This window comes from Fringilla coelebs, assembly GCF_963513975.1.
Source record: "Fringilla coelebs genome assembly, chromosome: 27".
In the NCBI taxonomy this organism is placed as follows: domain Eukaryota; kingdom Metazoa; phylum Chordata; class Aves; order Passeriformes; family Fringillidae; genus Fringilla; species Fringilla coelebs.
The window spans coordinates 3,342,758-3,360,372 of NC_140053.1; the positions used below are offsets into that span (position 1 = coordinate 3,342,758).

Sequence of the window (17,615 nt, forward strand, 5' to 3'; positions counted from 1 at the left end):
GTGTCCCACAGCAACGTGGCCCTTCTGCCTCCCAGCCTGGTGTCTGAGCACAGGGGAGCACAGAGGGGCTCAGCCAGGCAGGATCTGCTGCAGAGGAACAACCAGGGGCTGGTGGGTGCTGTCTCCCATCAGGAAACTGATGCAAGGAAGAGAGGATGAGGGTGAGGTGAGGTGAGGCTGGCAGCAGGAGTGGAAATACTGGGTTGAATCTCCAGCATTGGTTCTCTTGGATGCCTTGTCCTACTCAGCACCAGCTCTGGGACTGGAGCCAAGGTGGTGAGTCTTGTCTACCCCGAGCATCTGCTGCGTGGCAGGAGGCAGCACCAAGGGCTTCTGGCTGCCCTGCTCTGCCAGGGCTGTGAGCAGCACTGTGGGGCCAGCAGGGAATGTTCTAGGGGTGGCACAGAGCAGATGTGGCTGCCCAGCCTGGGCACTGTGGCTTGGCAGCGCTGACAGCAGGCACTGCCCTCGGCTGCTGCCAGGTGCCGGCTCAGGATCCTTCTCTCCTTGAGGGAACCTCTTGGAAGCTGCACCTCAGTTTGTCTGTGAGTTGGAGGCAGAGACAAAGGCTGGATGATCCTGTGGCAGTGCAGTGCTGGGGATTAATTGGCTCAGAGCTGTTCTGAGGTGTTCTAAGAGCTGGTTGTTCACAGCACGTTGTGCCTGATTCTCATCTTGAACACAATCTCCATGCCTGCCAAAGTTTTTCTACTGATACACAGGAGGATGTGTTTTCAGCAAAGGCTTCCATGTGGAAGACTGAAAAAAATTAAATAAAAAGTAACTCCAAGCTTGGAATGGTGTTGCCAGGGAGAATGTTTACAAGGAAGCAGCCTGGTAAACAAGGAAAATCGGTGACTTGTAAAGAGGTGAAATTGTACAGTGTGGCAACAATTCCCAGCTTGTCAGAGCCTCACAGTGGTCACAGCCACCTCAGGCTGACTGCAGAATCTCCGTTTTTACAGGCAGCCTCAGGAAAGCAGGCTGGACTGAAAAAGTAACGGAATTATGTGGAAGTTGTCTGAGTCACTGACCCTACATCTCCACAAGTTCTTTCAGGGCACTGCCGTGAAGGAGGACCAAAGAGGCTGCAGCTGAGAGGAGATCTGCCCTTTCTGGTCACCAAGGGTTTCAGATCTCCTCCCCTAGCCTCTCCCAGTCTTTTGTACTTTCTGTGCTAATCCATCCAGTGCAGCATACACTGACAGAGGCAGGAGCTGGAAAGCCTGCTCTGGAAGTCTGAATGCTGCTGGACCAGCTGCAGGCATGAACTTGAAACCTGTGCTCCTCCTCCTTGGTCTGGCCTTAGCCACGATCTTCGCTTTGGTCTGCGTGCTGCTGACCAGAGAAAGGAGCCCCAGAACCTGCCAGCACGTGGCCCCGGAGCAGGAGGACGTGGAGGACGGCCAGAGCCTGGTGTTTGCTGACCTGACAGCCGAGGAGATGTCCCAGGTGGTGCGGTACCTGCAGGGACACCTGGGGGTGCCGCTGGTGGAGGCGTCCCGCGCCGAGCCCTCGGAGAACTGCATCGCCTGGGTGGATGTGCAGGTGCCCGCCAAGGCAGAGGTGCTGCGGTTCCTGGACTCGGGGGGGGCTCGTCCCCCCCGGGAGGCTCTGGCCGTGCTGTACTTTGGGCAGCAGCTGGAGCCCAACATCACCGAGCTGGTGGTGGGGCCGCTGCCGGGGCCGGCGTACCACCGGGACGTGACGGTGCAGAAGTACGGGGGGAAGGTGCCCTACCACCGCAGACCCACGCTGGCTGTTGAACACAAGCAGATTGGAGGGTTCCTGAAGAGCCGAGTGTTCCCCTCAGCTCCAACTTTCATGCAGCAAGTCATGGAGTATGATGGAGCCAATCTTGCCACCGTGACAGCTGCTCCTCGTGGGTTCCAGTCTGGTGACCGTGTCACCTGGTTTGTGCTGTTCCAGAATGTCAGCGGGTTCTTTTTGCACCCTGTGGGGCTGGAGGTGCTGGTGGACCACAGCAGCCTGGACATCTCAGAGTGGGCAGTGAGCAGGGTGTTCTACAACGGGCAGTACTACAGGGACATGGTGCAGCTGGAGAGTGCCTACGTGCAGGGTCGGATCAGCGTGGAGAAGGTGAGGAAGGCGCCGTGGGACGGGGACTTCTCCTCCATGAAGCCTCGAGCACCCGCAGCCGCGCTGTTCCCGCTGCAGTTCGAGCCGCAGGGTCCCCGCTACAGCGTCAGGAACAACCACGTCACCTTCCAGGGCTGGAGCTTTGCCTTTGGGATGAGCGTGAGCACGGGCCTGCGGCTGTTTGACATCCGACACAAGGGGGAGAGGGTTGCCTATGAGATCAGCGTGCAGGAGGCGATGTCGGTGTACGGCTCCAACTGCCCGGGCGGGATGTCCACCCGCTACATGGACGGCAGCTTCGGCCTGGGGCGCTACACCTCCCCCCTGGTGCCAGGGGTGGACTGCCCCTACCTGGCCACCTACGTGGACACACTCTCTCTGTCTGACAGCCTGAGGCCCAAGAAGAGGAAGGGTTCGCTCTGCATCTTTGAGCAGAACCTGGGCTCCCCTCTGAGGCGCCACTACTCCAACCTCCAGTCGCTCTACTACGGGGGGCTGGTGAACTCTGCCCTGGTGCTTCGCTCCATCGCCACCGTGGGCAACTACGACTACGTCTGGGACTTCATCTTCTACCAGAACGGGGCCCTGGAGGGCAAGGTGCAGGCCACAGGGTACCCGAGCTCGTCCTTTCTCCATGGGGATGGCCTGAGATACGGCAATAGGCTTTGGGAGCACACCCTGGGGACGATACACACCCATTTTGTCAACTACAAGGTGGACTTGGACGTGGCAGGTAGGTCTGGCTCTTTTAATGTCTGCCATTGTTCTGATAAGCCCCAGACCTTTGAGGTTTTCCTCCTTGTCTATACAGTCCCTAATAACTGACATCAGAACTCTTCTTTATTCTGCTAACCTCTTCTTTCATTGCAAAATTATTTTTCAATATATAAAACAGTCTGTCGAGATCACTGGGTGGAAAGCAGTGGGAATTTCTGGGAGCTCTGTGTTCAGCTCAGGGAAAGTATGAAAGGTAGCAGCTGAAAAATGTTTGTGTTTCCTTGAGGCCTCTCGTCTGGCACGGTGTGTGTTGCCATAGGCACGGGCGGGCAGACGGGGAGTTGGCCCTGTCTGAGCCCAGACAGAGTGAGCCTGCTGCTGCTCCTGGCACTCCTCCTCCCTTGGGAAAACCCTCCTGGTGTCTCACTGCCCCATGTAAAGCAGGGCAGCTGTTCTGCCGCTCCGTGGGGCTGAGCTCCTGCAGATCCCTCCCCTTCTCTTGAGGGAACCCTCGGGCATTGGATCCTGAGTTGTGAAGGCACTGCAGCCACCCAGCGAGGTCCCCTGCTCCACTGCAGTCACAGTCTGGCACTGGATGCCTGCACAGGGTTTTTGAGCCCAGGAGCAGCCCCCTGCTCACAGTGAAGTGCTGGAAGTGCAGGGATGCTCAGCCTCAGCTGGTCAACTCTGCCCTGGTGCTTCGCTCCATCGCCACCGTGGGCAACTACAGCTACATGTGGGACTTCATCCTCTACCAGAACGGGGCCCTGGAGGGCAAGGTGCAGGCCACAGGGTACCCAAGCTCGTCCTTTCTCATGGGGATGGCCTGAGATACGGCAATAGGCTTTGGGAGCACACCTGGGTACGATACACACCCATTTTGTCAGCTACAAGGTGGACTTGGACGTGGCAGGTAGGTCTGGATCTTGTCTCTCCCTTTGAAAATGTAGTCTCCAAAATACTTCTCAAAGAACTTTATTTTTTTGCTGGTTATACAGGTTTTCCTTTCCACTTGTGAGGCAGGGTGGTGTGCTTGCAGTGAGGGGGTGGCAGAACTGCAGGAGCAGGGAGAAGGCAGACGAAATCAGACTGTCACTGTTAATACTGCCAGGAGCAGTAGAAATTTTGTTCACGTGAGAAAAAGAAAGGAAAAGAACTCAGCTGTGCATGGATCTTCTTCTGTGGGGCTCAGACCTTCACAGATGGCCACAGGTTCAGCTCTGAAATGGCCTTTATGGAAGATGAGCACTCACATGTAAAGGAAAAGAACACAGAGGGGCTTCATGGTGGGACAGGCAGGAGGTTCTGAGCAATACCCTCTCTGCCAGACCTCACAGGCACTGGCCATCAAATGCTCTCAGCAGCCTTTTTCCACCTCATCCCCAGGTTGATTTGCTCCCTTTGCTCCAAACTTTGGGCCCATGTCTCTTGTGGCAGGGCCTGAGAGCAGCACAACACTGCTCTTGTCTGTGATGTGCAAATGTGTGCCGCACCCAGGCTGCTCCAGGGGCCTCTGCTGTGCAGGACAAAGAGCAGTAACAAAGCTCATGCTCTTGTTAATTACACTGTGCTTGCATGGGAGGCAAACCTCTTCTTCTGCCCTGGGGTAGAAGAGCATCCCTTGTCCCCTTTTCTCTCTCATAGCCTCTGCTGCACAGTGGTGCTGCCCAGCTTGGACAAGTGTCCAGCCATGGATCACACGTGGGGTGTTGTCATGGCATGGGGATGGGGAGCTGCAGAGCCCAGGGTGCAGGGAGAGCAGGCACTGTGATGTCCTTGGGGAGCAGGGCACTGTGGGCACTCTCCTCAGTGACTTTGTTTTGCCTTTGCAGGGGTGAAAAACTCCCTGATGGCCCATGACATGGCGTTTGAGATGGCACGGGCTCCCTGGAGGCCAGAGCAGCAGATAGAGCGGCCACGGCTCACCAAGAAAGTCCTGGACACAGAAGACCAGGCTGCCTTCCTGCTCCACTCCAAGATGCCCAGATACATCTACTTTGCTGCCAACAGCAAAAACAAGTGGGGCCACCAGCGTGGCTACAGGATCCAGATCACCAGTTCTGCAGGAGACCACATCCCTGAGGCCAGCTCCATGGAGAGGGCCATCAGCTGGGCAAGGTCAGGCTGCCCTGGCTGGCAGGGCAGGTTCTCAGAGACCCCCTCAGCCCTGCCAGCTGGGAAGGCATTGCTGGCTGGCCCTTGATGGGAGGCACAGGGAAGCACTCTTCTGGGCTCTGCGGGCTTTCAGGAGTTGATTGAGCTCTGCCCTGCCTCGGGGGGCTGCTCCCCTCTCTTTTCTTGTCCTCAGGTACCAGCTGGCTGTCACCAGGAGGAAGGAGGAGGAGCCCACCAGCACCAGCATCTACAACCAGAATGACCCCTGGACACCCACTGTGGCCTTTGCTGACTTCATCAACAACGAGACCATCACCAACGAGGTGAGCTGGGGCTCCTGGGCTGGAATGTAACACCCAGCCAAGGCTCAGGGGGAGTCCCAAGGAGCAGAGGGACTCCAGCACCACCCCTGGGACAGCGGGCCCAGCTGTGAGAGCAGCAGCCCAGAGGAAAATGGGTTTGGGGATCCCCTTCTCTGTGTGTCTGCTTGGTACTTTGGTCAGAGAACACAGAGAGTGTGTGCAGAGCAGAAGCTTCTTTCTCCCTGTGGAGAAATGCTGACAAACATCATGAAAATGTTGTGAGGCCATGGAGGTCAAAGCAAGGGTCCTTCCACTGGCTGGATGCCTGCAGCCATGGCTGTGGCAGGTCTTTGGGGGAGGGAGGAGTCCTTTCCCAGGAGTGTGGGAACACAGCTGGCTGCTGCCTACTGGGGTTCCTCTCCTTCTCTTCTGTCACTCCCCACTGCCCCACGTGTATTTTGGTCACTGCTGCTGCAGCTTCTGAAGTAACCCTGGGCTTGTGGCTCTTCCCTGCCTAGGACCTGGTTGCCTGGATAACTGCTGGCTTCCTTCACATTCCACACTCTGAGGATATTCCCAACACTGTGACTGTGGGAAACTCAGTTGGTTTTCTCCTGAGGCCCTACAACTACTATGACCTGGACCCCTCTATATACTCCCAGGATGGTGTGTTTTTCACCAGTGAGCAGGACTTGACAGCATGTGAAATCAACCCTCTTGCCTGCTTGCCCAAAACTGCCTCTTGTTTGCCAAACTTCCCCCCGTTCACTTTTGATGGTTTTCGAAATATGAGCAGGCTTTAATGCTACAGGATGGTGAGGAGATGTGGTCAGAGACACCAGGCTGACTGTTCTGTGTCCAATTTTCAGCTTTTTAGTGAAATTGTCTCAATTTTCAGTTGTCCAGTGACTTAATGTTTTATCATTGCTTTTGAAATAGTGCTCTCGAAAAGGGAAACATGATTTTCCCAGTATGATGTGAGATGGAAGTCTATGTTATCTGTTAATTCCTGAATTTGAGTCTATTGCCAGAGGAAAGTCAGGAGAGAATCCTGTTCCTCTGCTGTAGAAGCAAGTGCTGTGTAGTGCATATCTCAGGTTAAAATAATGAAAATGGTGCTGGTCCAATGCTCTCAAGTGTCTCGTTCTTACAACTTCCAGCAGTGTCTCCTGGGGGGTGGTGCTGCTCTCTGCCGTCTTTCCTGTGCCCACAAACCAGCCCAGTGTGGCTCTGGGTGTTGTCTGGGCACAGGGATGTCCAGCTGGAGGCAGGAGGGACAAGCTGGGGTGGAAGTGGGCACTGGCACCAAGCCCTGTGGCTGCTGGGGGGAGGTTGGATCATGGCCAGGACCGTGTGGGTTGTGGCTCTCAGGCCCTCAGTGCTGGGCACAAGGGAGGGATCTGGACAGGACCTTGCAGGAAGGGGTTTCATGGCTTTAATGGTTTCACCTTTGATGGCTGCTGGGGATGCAGCAGGGCCAGTGCCACTGCCTGTTTGCCAGGGTGCTGGCTGGGCTCTGGTGCCCCTGTTCCCCTCCTCGCAGCCCTGTCTGTGCTAGGCTCTAACTCAGGATCAGTGGGCACATTTGCAAGGTGACAAAGCTGTCCCCTCCCTCCTGGCTGCAGGACCATGGGGATGATGGCAGGGCTGTGTCAGGATGGGGCAGGGTGCTGTGTTTAGCACTGCTCTGCACAGGGAAGGTTTATCTCTACAGCCTGCCCAGCATCTGCAGGGTTAAGAGAAAGGGGAGAAGTGAGAATGTGCTTATTTCCCCTAAAGGAGTGCATCCATCCTCTCCAAGCTCTGCAGTGTAGGATCTGGGACCAGAGGGGAAGGACAGATGTACAAACATTGAGTTTACTTAAAATTATGGCCCTCTAGGGAAGCAGAGCATAGTTGCCTTTTATGGTTCCCAGCAAACCTTGGCAATGTGTGAGGACGTCCCCTTGCACCCTCCCTGCGAGTTCCTCGGGGCTGCTCCCTGCTGAGGAAACAGGGGAGGAAAATAAACCCGAGCCAACCCAGCCCCTTGTTCTAGAGAGTGGCTGGGAGGATTCCACAGCTGGAAACGTGTCCTGCCAGACTGTGAGAGCACTCAGTGCCTCAGCAGGCATGAGCCTGAAAACCGTGCTCATCCTCCTTGGTCTGGCCTTAGCCACGATCTTCGCTCTGGTCTGCGTGCTGCTGACCAGAGAAAGGAGCCCCAGAACCTGCCAGCACGCGGCCCCGGAGCAGGAGGACGTGGAGGACGGCCAGAGCCTGGTGTTTGCTGACCTGACAGCCGAGGAGATGTCCCAGGTGGTGCGGTACCTGCAGGGACACCTGGGGGTGCCGCTGGTGGAGGCGTCCCGTGCCGAGCCCTCGGAGAACTGCATCGCCTGGGTGGATGTGCAGGTGCCCGCCAAGGCAGAGGTGCTGCGGTTCCTGGACTCGGGGGGGGCTCGTCCCCCCCGGGAGGCTCTGGCCGTGCTGTACTTTGGGCAGCAGCCGGAGCCCAACATCACCGAGCTGGTGGTGGGGCCGCTGCCGGGGCCGGCGTACCACCGGGACGTGACGGTGCAGAAGTACGGGGGGAAGGTGCCCTACCACCGCAGAGCCGCCACGGGCAGGGAGTACGCGGAGATCAACGCCCTCGTTCACGCCGAGCTGAAGAAGGCGCCGCGCTTCCTCGCCGCCTGCTGCGAGTCCGACGGCACCGACCTGGTCACCCTCACCACAGCCCCACGGGGCTTCAAGTCTGGTGACCGTGTCACCTGGTTTGTCCTTTTCCACAATGTGGCTGGCACCGGCTACTACCTGTCGCCAGTGGGGCTGGAGGTGCTGGTGGACCACGGGGACCTGCACGTGTCCCGGTGGCAGCTGCGCAAAGTCTTCTACAACGGCCGGTACTTTGCCAGCACGGGGGATCTGGAGCAGGAGTTTGTGGCCGGTGCACTGGAGGTGGTCAGACTGAAGCAGCCCCAGGCTGATGCAGTGCTGGGCTCAATGAAGCCCCGGCAGCCTCCTGGGCCCCCGGGCCCGCTGCAGTTCGAGCCGCAGGGTCCCCGCTACAGCGTCAGGAACAACCACGTCACCTTCCAGGGCTGGAGCTTTGCCTTTGGGATGAACCCCAACACTGGCCCGCGCCTCTTCGACATCAGGTACCGTGGGGAGAGGATTGTCTATGAGCTGAGCCTGCAGGAAGCCTTAGCCCTGTACGGCTCCAACTGCCCTGGGGGAATGTCCACCCGCTACCTGGACGGCAGCTTCGGCATCGGCAGGTTTGCCTACGAGCTGGTGCGGGGCCTGGACTGCCCCTACACAGCCACCTACGTGGACCGGCACTACCTGGCAGAGACAGACACTCCCAAAACCAACCAGAACTCCCTCTGCATTTTTGAGCACGACTCTGCCCTCCCTCTGAGGCGCCACTTCTCCGACTCGCAGTCCTTCTACTACGGCGGGCTGCGGAGGAACGCGCTGGTCCTCCGCACCATCTCCACGCTCATTAACTACGACTACATCTGGGACTTCCTGTTCCACGCCAGCGGGGCCCTGGAGGTCCGGGTGCACGCCACGGGCTACATCAGCTCCTCCTTCCTCCATGGCCGAGGCACTGACTATGGCAACAGGGTCGGGCCCCACACGCTGGGGACGATGCACATCCACCACATCCACTACAAGGTGGACCTGGATGTTGATGGTAGGTCTGGCCACCTTTGTGCGTGGCTGTGGTTTATTGTGGCCTGGGGTGCAGAGCTTGAGAGGGTTTTCTCTTCTGCTTCACAGGGCAGCTGAACTCCCTGGAGAGCCAGGATATGGAGTATGAGTTTGTCAAAGATCCCTGGAGCGCACAGAACACCATCGAGCGGCCGTTCCTCCGCAGGAAGAGGCTGGAGAGGGAGGATGAGGCAGCATTCCCACTCAATGTCCCCCTGCCCCGCTACCTCTCCTTTGTCAGCCCCAACCCCAACAAGTGGGAGCACCCACGCAGCTACAGGATCCAGGTCATCAGCTTTGCTGGGAAGCACCTGCCCACCAACAGCTCCATGGAACGCTCTGTCAGCTGGGGCAGGTGGGTGCCAGAGGCCAGCTGAGGCTTCAGCAGCTTCTGCTTCTGGTGGAGGGAGGCTCTCACCCCTAGGCAGGCCTGCACCAGGCTGCAGGGAAGGGTTAAACAAAGGGTTAAAGCAAACATGCATTGCTTTTGGCTCTGAAATTTCCTTGAGATGTTGCTCAATAACATCTGCTCATGGTAGCTCACAGGCGGGAGCCTGACCCCACGTCAGATTAATTTAGAGCAGCCCCATGTGTTTTTCCCTTTGAGGGGAAGAAGGCAGAATGAATTCCTAAGGGAAGCACTGGCATTGCCAGGTTGGGATATCTTCCCACGAGGACAGAATGCCTTCTGGAAAATGCTTGGGGTGAGCACAGACCAGTCTCAGTGCCAGGGTGAGCTGAGCTGATGGAGCTCCTGTGTGGGGAGAAGCAGCTGTGGCTCAGGGGAGGTCACTGGGCACTGAGTGGCAGCGTTTGCACCTGGATCCATCTGTGTCCCAGCCATGCTGAAAAGCCACAGGCAGCAAGGGATCCCCCACAAAGCCTGGAGATGCTGGGGCTGCTGCCCATTTCTGCCCTCTTGGCCCTTTCCCTTCCCACCCCGGGGCAGACTGGGGGTGCCCAGCCCCAGTTTGGCAGTGCCATGGCTGGCATGGACAAGCCCCTGTGAGCCCTGTGCTGGCAGGTACCAGCTGGCTGTCACCCAGAGGAAGGAGGAGGAGCCCACCAGCACCAGCCTCTACAACCAGAACGACCCCTGGACACCCACTGTGGCCTTTGCTGACTTCATCAACAACGAGAACATCACCAACCAGGTAAGCTGGGCTTCCTAGGATGGAGAAAAGCTGAACCTTGTGGGGACATCCTGGACAGAAGCTGCACCTGTCCCAGAGCCAGCCTGAACAGCTGCTGGGCTGGCAGAGTCCTGCTCAGCCTGACAGATGCCTCATTCCTCTTCTCCCAGGACTTGGTTGCCTGGATCACTGTGGGGTTCCTGCACATCCCTCATGCTGAAGACATCCCCAACACAGTGACAGTGGGGAACAGTGTTGGCTTTTTCCTGAGGCCCTACAACTACTTCAACGAGGACCCCTCAGTGGATTCACCTGACAGTGTGTACCTCAGCAGTGAGCAGGATGCTGGGGCATGTGGGGACAATCCTCTTGCCTGCCTGTCCTCTGCTGCCACCTGTGCCCCCCGCCTGCCCCCCTTCCACTTTGGGGGCTTCCTCAACCTCAGCCTGGCACCGCCTCTGGGTGGGCTCTGATGGGCCAGGGGCTGCTGGGTGGGCACTCAGAGGGTCTCTGTCCCACCCCAGGACCTGCCCTCCCCCTGCCCAGGCTGTCCTGTGCTCAGGGTCAGGTTTTGGGAGAAGCTCAGTCCTTGTTGCAGTGCTGCAGCAAAGGAGGACCCAAAACCTCTGAAAAGCAGCCCCTGGGAGTGATTTTTTTTTTATTTCACCCTGGATGTCCCCCTGTGTACTGTGGGGTGCCCACAGCCGCTCCCCTCCTCTGGGATGGGACTTCCAGCTCTTCCCATCACTGGTGCACACAGGGGGACAGTGCTGGCCACAGCACAAAGCTGCAGCTGCCCCTGGAGCCGTGCTCCAGCTGAGGTTTTGCCCACGGTGGCAGGAGTGAGTGGTGTGGTGTGCCTGTGGAACTGCCACAGGATGCCCCAAACCTCCTCCCCAGCTCTGCAGAGGGAGGTGCTGCCTGGGCTCGCTGGGAGGCTGCTGCAGGAGCCCAGGCTGAGCTCTGGATGGGCACAGCCCGGGCTGGCACTGCCCCGTGTCTGCCCTTCCCAATAAACAGGCACTCTGTGCTTTTCCTGAACCAACTCCTGGGTGCTGCTCTGTCTCCTGTGGCACGGCTGAAGCCCTGTTGGGGCTGTTAGGGATGGCCCTGGCTCGGCTCTGCAGGGCTCCCAGGGCTGTGGGGCTGCCCCAGAGCCTGGCATGGCTGTGTGGGTTGTCCTGGCGATGCTCCTGGACCCTGGTGCTGGCAGGAGGCTGCTGCCAGGGAATATGGAGCAAACAAGGGAGTTAATGTTTGACAGTTGTTCTGAGCTGTGTTAATCAGTTCTGGGCTTGGCTGCTGCCCAGCCTGCTCAGCCCCCCTGCGTGGGGACCCTTGATTCCACACCCCTAGCTGCATGTGCAGCCCACAGAACCCCTCCCCACCGTGCCAGGCTGGCATGGGGACACCAAGAAGCTTGGTGGGGTCAGTGCCAGCCCTGGCACATGGCTGCAGACACTCAACACTCACCAAAGCGTCCCTGGGGGCACGGTGGGTATCCATCCCCTCTGACCCCTCGCTGGAATGGATGGGTCTGTGCAGAACATGCTGAGAGGGGCCTGAGCAGCCCTCAAGAACATGCTGAGAGGGGCCTGAGCAGCCCTCACGGCTGTGGAAGTGCCCCTGGGAGCCAGCTCAGCCTGCTGCAGCACCCGGGAGAGGGGAGGGGAGCAGAGGGCAGCTCAGGCCATGGCACCGTGTGAGGCTGCAGTGGCCCCTGGGTGCCCTGGGGTGACAGCAGGGGCTGTGTGAGAGGAGGAAGGTCGTGCCCAGCTGGCTCCCTGCCCGCCCTGTGCCCACACGAGCAGTGCTGACGCAGTGACCACGCTGCCACAGCCCAACCTGGACCTTGCAGCTGTCAGGGAACATTCTGGAGCAAACACGGGCACTCCACGTGGCACGTTCAGCCCCCACTGGTGCTGTGCTGGCCAGAGCTGCACCCAGAACCTTGGGAATCACGGGCACAGTGTGTGCCAGAGCCAGCTGTGCCCCTGCAGTCACACAGCTGGGCCTGCTGAGCACAGACCCAGGGCACAAACTGGGTTCTCCCAGCCTGGCCTCAGTCCTTCCCTGGGAAAGCCAGCACATTTACAGGGCACATCCTGGCAGGGCTGAGCAGGGGAGGGGTGCAGGGCATGGCAGGACCCTGAGCAATGGTCAGACCAGCCAGAATGCAGAACCTGCAGTGCCCAGGCAGCTCCTGCTGCCCTGCCCCAGGTCCTCACAGGGACTTTGGGGCTGGGGATTTATCCACAGGGCAGAGCATGGAGCAGGGCTGGGACTGTGTGGACGCTGGCACCTCTGGCACTGTCCTGATCAGTGGCATGTGCACCTGGCACTGCACAAACACACTGGGGTACTGGGCTGAGCCACTCTGTGCTGGGAGGGAGGAGGTGGCTGCTTCCATCCTCCTTCCTGCCCTCTCCCCACTATGGCCCCAATTTTCCTGCAGTGACTTTTTCCTAGGGGACTGGAGTGCTAGCCCCCATCCCCCAACACCTTTTGCCCCATTTTCCGCTGTGAAATCTCCTGGGAAGGATTTATTGCTGATGGTTTCAAAATATTTTTGGAACAGAAGCCAAGTCTGTTGCATTCCTTCACGCTGGCCAAAGCCACTCTCAGTTGAAGACCCTGGAATGAGCTGTCGGGGAATTTGTTTTGCAAGAGTAATTCAGTTTCTGTGCAAACTCCTGTTTTGTTGGGATGTTTTGCAGGTCAGGAGCTCAGTCCAGGGTCTGGGACCACCTTCCTTGGGTGCAGCACGGCCAGGCTGGATAGGACATGCCTGCAGCAGGGCTGGGTCTGTGTCTGTGGCCTTTGCCTGCTTTCCTCCCAGGCCATCCACGCTCACATCCCAAGCAGAGAGGTTTGCTGGTGTTTTGCCTGTCAGAGCCCATGGCTCCCTGGGCTCTGCACGGGCAGAGGGGCAGGATGAGGCCTGTAACTCCTGCTGTTTGTCAGCAGGACTCAGTACTGGACACAGCTCTGAGACAAACAACACAGGGCAGGGGTTCAAGGATCCTGCCATGAATTTTCTCAGGAGGGAGATAAGTGATGCATTTCACTGGCTGTTGATCATTAATGCCTTGCTGCCTGCTCAGCTGTGCTGGGTGCTGCCTGGGCACCCTGTGCTGCTGCCACAGGGCTGTGTCCAGGCACTGGCAGCTGTGGGTGACAGGGCTGCAGGGCCAGCACTGCTGGCAGGGACAGCAGAGTGCAGCTGGGCTGGAGGGGATGGCCATGGGCACTGCAGGATGAGTTCTGTGTTTGGCTCTGTACCCACAGCTGGGCTCTGATGGGGCAGGAGGGGTGAGCCCAGTGGAGCAGTGCTGGGAGGAGAAGTGCACTCCTTCTTTGCAAAGGTCCTTCAGCCCCTCACTAGAGATCAGAAGAACACGACTGGCAGCCAGGAGCATCCCAGGCCTGGCTGCCTGGGACCGCAGGGACTCCAGGAATGGCTTTGAAAGTTTCCCATTATGCAATGATAAATTAGCCTGGCAAATGAGGAGGGGGGTGGGCAGTCTGCCCTCTGCTCTGTGCTCCCACTGCATGCTCCTGGGCATCCTCACCATGCTCTGGTGGCTGTTCACTGATGGCAGAGAGACCAGAGCAATTGTCAGCCCTGGCCATGGCAGCTCTGCAGGACTGTCACACACAGATCGAGGGCTGTGGGTCAGTCAGAGCTGTTGTGCTGGTGAGCTGGAGGAGCCAGGGCTGCAGGATCCCCCCGAGTGAGGGGATGGTGAGGGGCAGGGGATGGTGCTGGGGTTGGAGCACTGCTCTCCACGTGCCCTCGAAACCTGTTTTCCCCTTTTACGTAAGCTGTTCCAAACATGTTTGTTCCAACCCCCTGGTGATGTACCTTTGGAAAGAGTGGTTTTGGGTCCAAAGATCAGTGCTGGGACAGTGACCTGCCTGCTGCAAACAAGACCCTGCACAGTATAAAACCCCAGTGGCACAGAGGAGTAGGGGACAGCCAGAGGCACACTGAGGGCCGCAGAGGAGGATGGAGGCCAACATGAACCTCCTGCATGATGTGGGCATCCAGACCACACACTGGCTGCAGCAGCGCTTCCAGGGCTCCCAGGACTGGTTCCTCTTCATCTCCTATGCTGCTGATCTCAGGAATGCTTTTTTTGTTCTCTTCCCCATCTGGTTCCACTTCAGTGAAGCAGTGGGCATCAGGCTCATCTGGGTGGCTGTAATTGGAGACTGGCTCAACCTCGTCTTCAAGTGGTGAGTGGCCCCCAGCCAACACTCCCACCTGTGCTGGCACACCTGGACTGATGTGGGCAGATGGGTGCTGTCAGCCCCAGGGCTGGAGTAGAACAGAGTTCAGCCCCAGCTGGGCAGTGACAATGGTCACTGCTTCCCAAGCCTTGCAGGAACAGCTCTCCCCCTCTGCTCCAAGCAGAGATGGAGCCTCCTGCAAACAGAGCCTCCCATCAGCCAGGGCTGTGGTGCTGAGGGGGGGGATCTTCACAGAGCCTCTCACCACAGGAGGCAATTTTGACTTGTTTCCAGGAAGTTCTTGCTCTTCCCCCTCAGGGCTGGGGATGGGACATGGGCAGTGTCAGTTGTCAGAACCAGCCATCAGCTGGGTGCTGTGTCTGTCAGGATGCCCTGCACCACTTGTGGGTCCTTTGCTTCTTCCATCTCCCAGGACAGATCTAAATCTGCAGTTGTGCCCTGGACCTCCCCAGATTCCTTCTCTTTTCTTTTCAGGATCCTCTTTGGGGAGAGACCATACTGGTGGGTCCTTGACACAGACTATTATGGCAACAGCTCTGCACCAGAGATCCAGCAGTTCCCACTCACCTGCGAGACTGGCCCTGGTAGGGTTCCCTGAGCCATGGGAGGGGCTTGCAGCCAGGGGCAGGGGGTACTTGCCCAAGGTGACCTGAAGAGGCTAAGAGGGGGTGCTGGCCTGGCCTGGCCTTCCTGGCAGCCTGCAGGGAGCACACACAGCTCTGGAGAGAGGGCCCTTGCTGCCGTGCTGCTGGGGACACTGGCTGTGCCTGCAGGGGAAGGAGGCAGGGCAGCCCCTGCACGGAGCAGACCTTGACCCTTGGTGAAGCTGTGGTGGCTCAGCACAAACCCCTGTGTGTGCTGAGCTCTGGCCCATGCAGAGCCTGACCTGGGTCTCTCTTCTTGCCCAGGGAGCCCATCTGGCCATGCCATGGGTGCAGCAGGCGTGTACTACGTCATGGTGACAGCCCTCCTGTCTGCTGCTGGGGGAGAGAAGCAGTCAAGGACGCTGGGATACTGGTAAGCTGTGTGCCAAAACCACCTGTGCCAGGCAGAGGTGGCTCCAGCACAGACAGGCACAGCCAAGCCCATCAGGGTGCAAGGCTGTGGGCTGACAGCTGGGGTCTGCATGGGGACAGGCTCAGCGACAGCCAGGCATTGTTTGGAGTACATGATGGCAGCGCCATGGGCAGTGCAAGCTGGCCCTGGCACTCACATGGCCACCTGTCCCTCACAGGGTGCTGTGGACAGTGCTTTGGATCGGGTTCTGGGCAGTTCAGGTCTGTGTCTGCATGTCCCGAGTCTTCATTGCCGCTCACTTCCCCCACCAGGTGATTGCAGGGGTGTTCTCAGGTGAGTGCATCAGACCCCCTCTCCCATCCCTGTCCCTGCAGCACCACTGTGCAGTACCTGCAGCACTGACCAACGCTCCCACTTTGTTACTGGCAGGGATGGCCGTGGCCAAGACCTTCCAGCACGTCCGCTTCATCTACCATGCCAGCTTCCATTGGTACCTGGGCATCACCATCTTCCTCTTCAGCTTCACCCTGGGCTTCTACCTGCTGCTGTGGACATTCGGCGTGGACCTGCTCTGGACGCTGGAGAAGGCGCAGAAGTGGTGCAGCAACCCTGAGTGGGTGCACATCGACACCACTCCCTTTGCCAGCCTCCTCCGTAACCTGGGCATCCTCTTCGGGCTGGGGCTGGCCCTCAACTGCCACCTGTACCAGGAGAGCTCCCGGTTAAAGCAGGGCCAGCAGCTGCCCTTCCGCCTGGGCTGCATCGCCGCCTCCCTCCTCATCCTCCACGTCTTTGATGCCTTCAAGCCTCCCTCCCACGTGCAGCTGCTCTTCTACGCCCTCTCCTTCTGCAAGAGCGCGGCCGTGCCGCTGGCCACCGTCGGCCTCATCCCCTACTGCCTGTCCCAGCTCCTGGCCACGCAGCACAAAAAGGCCGCCTAAGGCACCCCAGGGGTGACTCGGGGGCACCTGCCAGGCCCTGGGTGCACCTCAGCCACTGATTCTGCACGGGGAGCAGAGCATGGAGGCTGGGCCGGTGGTGCTGCTGGGTGGCTGCCACAACACGGACCCACAGTGCCAGTCACGCTGGGCTGGGCTGGCTGACGGCACAGAGAGAGAGCCCTGCATGCCCACGACTCCCCTGCTGTCCCTCCTGCACACACGGGTGGGGGTCACCTGCCCAGGACCCAGCAGCAGCAGAGGGAGCTCCTGCACTCCCTTGCAGCCCGTGGGGACAGGCCACCTCCGTGCTGCAGGGCTGGGGACAGCACCACTGGCAGCTGTCACCTCAGCGAGTCTGGGGTCCGCTGAAGAGGCAGCTCTGTGACAGGAACGGACAGACTGGGACATGGAGATCGAGTGCCAGTGTGGGTGAGGGACCCCCAGCCCTGGGACGTTCGGTGCTCACCTCTGTGTCAGTGTGGGGGGCACACACGCCCACGTGGGCACACGCAGTGCATGGATCTGTGCACAGCACACGGGGTGGCTGGGCTGGGCACAGGAGGTGTTTTATTAAAGCTGGAGGTTGTTTAGCTGGAGAGTTTGAGTGTCCTGCTGGCCAGCACCATGGGATGGGGGATCAGCTCCTGGATGCAGGGCTGTGCCATGGCCTGCAGATGGTAGAGGAAGGACATTTCTCCTGGGGGCTGAAGACCCTCAACAGCTGCAAGACATGTTCAAGCCACTGGGAAGGGCACTGCCCAGTGCCTTGGGTCTTTACCTTTTGCCCTGAGGTGCAGCTGAGCACTGACAGCACAGTGGGGACAATGAGCTGCTTTTTGTGCTGTTTATCCAAGGTTTCTGGGTGCTCTTTGTGCCAGGAACAGGGACAAACTTGTGTCACCTCGCTGCTTACAGAAACAAGCTCAGCTTTGGGACCACCTGGCTCAGCTGGGGCAGTGCTGAGCCCCCAGGGTGTTGGGGACAGAACTGGCATTTTGCCATGGTGTGGGGTTGGGGTCATGCCCTTCCCACCTTAGTACCCCAGCCCAGTGCTCACTCAGGAAGTTCTGTGGGCTCAACCTGCTGTCCTCCAAGCTGTGCAGGCTGCACAGCCCAGCTAAACCTTCTCAGGAAACATCCTTGCTCAGTCTGAGATAGTCCAAAATACACAGGGAGGTGCAGACATTTTCTTCCTGCCAGACTCCGTGTGTATGTGTGGGATCACTCCCAAAGCACCAGCCCTGCAGCTCTGACCCCACACCCCGTTCCAGGCCTCAGTGGTGCTCCCTCTGTTCTGTGCCATCCCAACAGCTCAGCCAAGGCTGTGGCCATGCAGC

The 17,615-nt window shown here is 58.7% G+C and overlaps 2 protein-coding genes across 2 annotated transcripts; both read left to right on the plus strand.

Annotated features, from left to right (window-relative positions):
* Positions 1-1,266: 1,266 nt before the first annotated feature.
* On the plus strand, positions 1,267-10,970 carry LOC311163247 (uncharacterized protein; the record flags this gene model as incomplete). The annotated part of the gene is made up of 8 exons (XM_084222017.1): positions 1,267-2,833; positions 4,650-4,935; positions 5,126-5,255; positions 5,753-6,026; positions 7,345-8,916; positions 9,003-9,288; positions 9,958-10,087; positions 10,237-10,970. 8 exons carry the CDS (start codon positions 1,267-1,269, stop codon positions 10,537-10,539), a joined length of 4,548 nt encoding a protein of 1,515 aa, XP_084078143.1. The 3' UTR covers positions 10,540-10,970.
* A 3,105-nt stretch (positions 10,971-14,075) lies between these two features.
* On the plus strand, positions 14,076-16,858 carry G6PC1 (glucose-6-phosphatase catalytic subunit 1; the record flags this gene model as incomplete). Its single annotated transcript, XM_084222288.1, has 5 exons — positions 14,076-14,305; positions 14,795-14,904; positions 15,229-15,337; positions 15,555-15,670; positions 15,767-16,858. The coding sequence occupies 5 exons, from the start codon at positions 14,076-14,078 to the stop codon at positions 16,276-16,278; spliced, it is 1,077 nt and encodes a 358-aa protein (XP_084078414.1). The 3' UTR covers positions 16,279-16,858.
* Between the last annotated feature and the right edge of the window lie 757 nt (positions 16,859-17,615).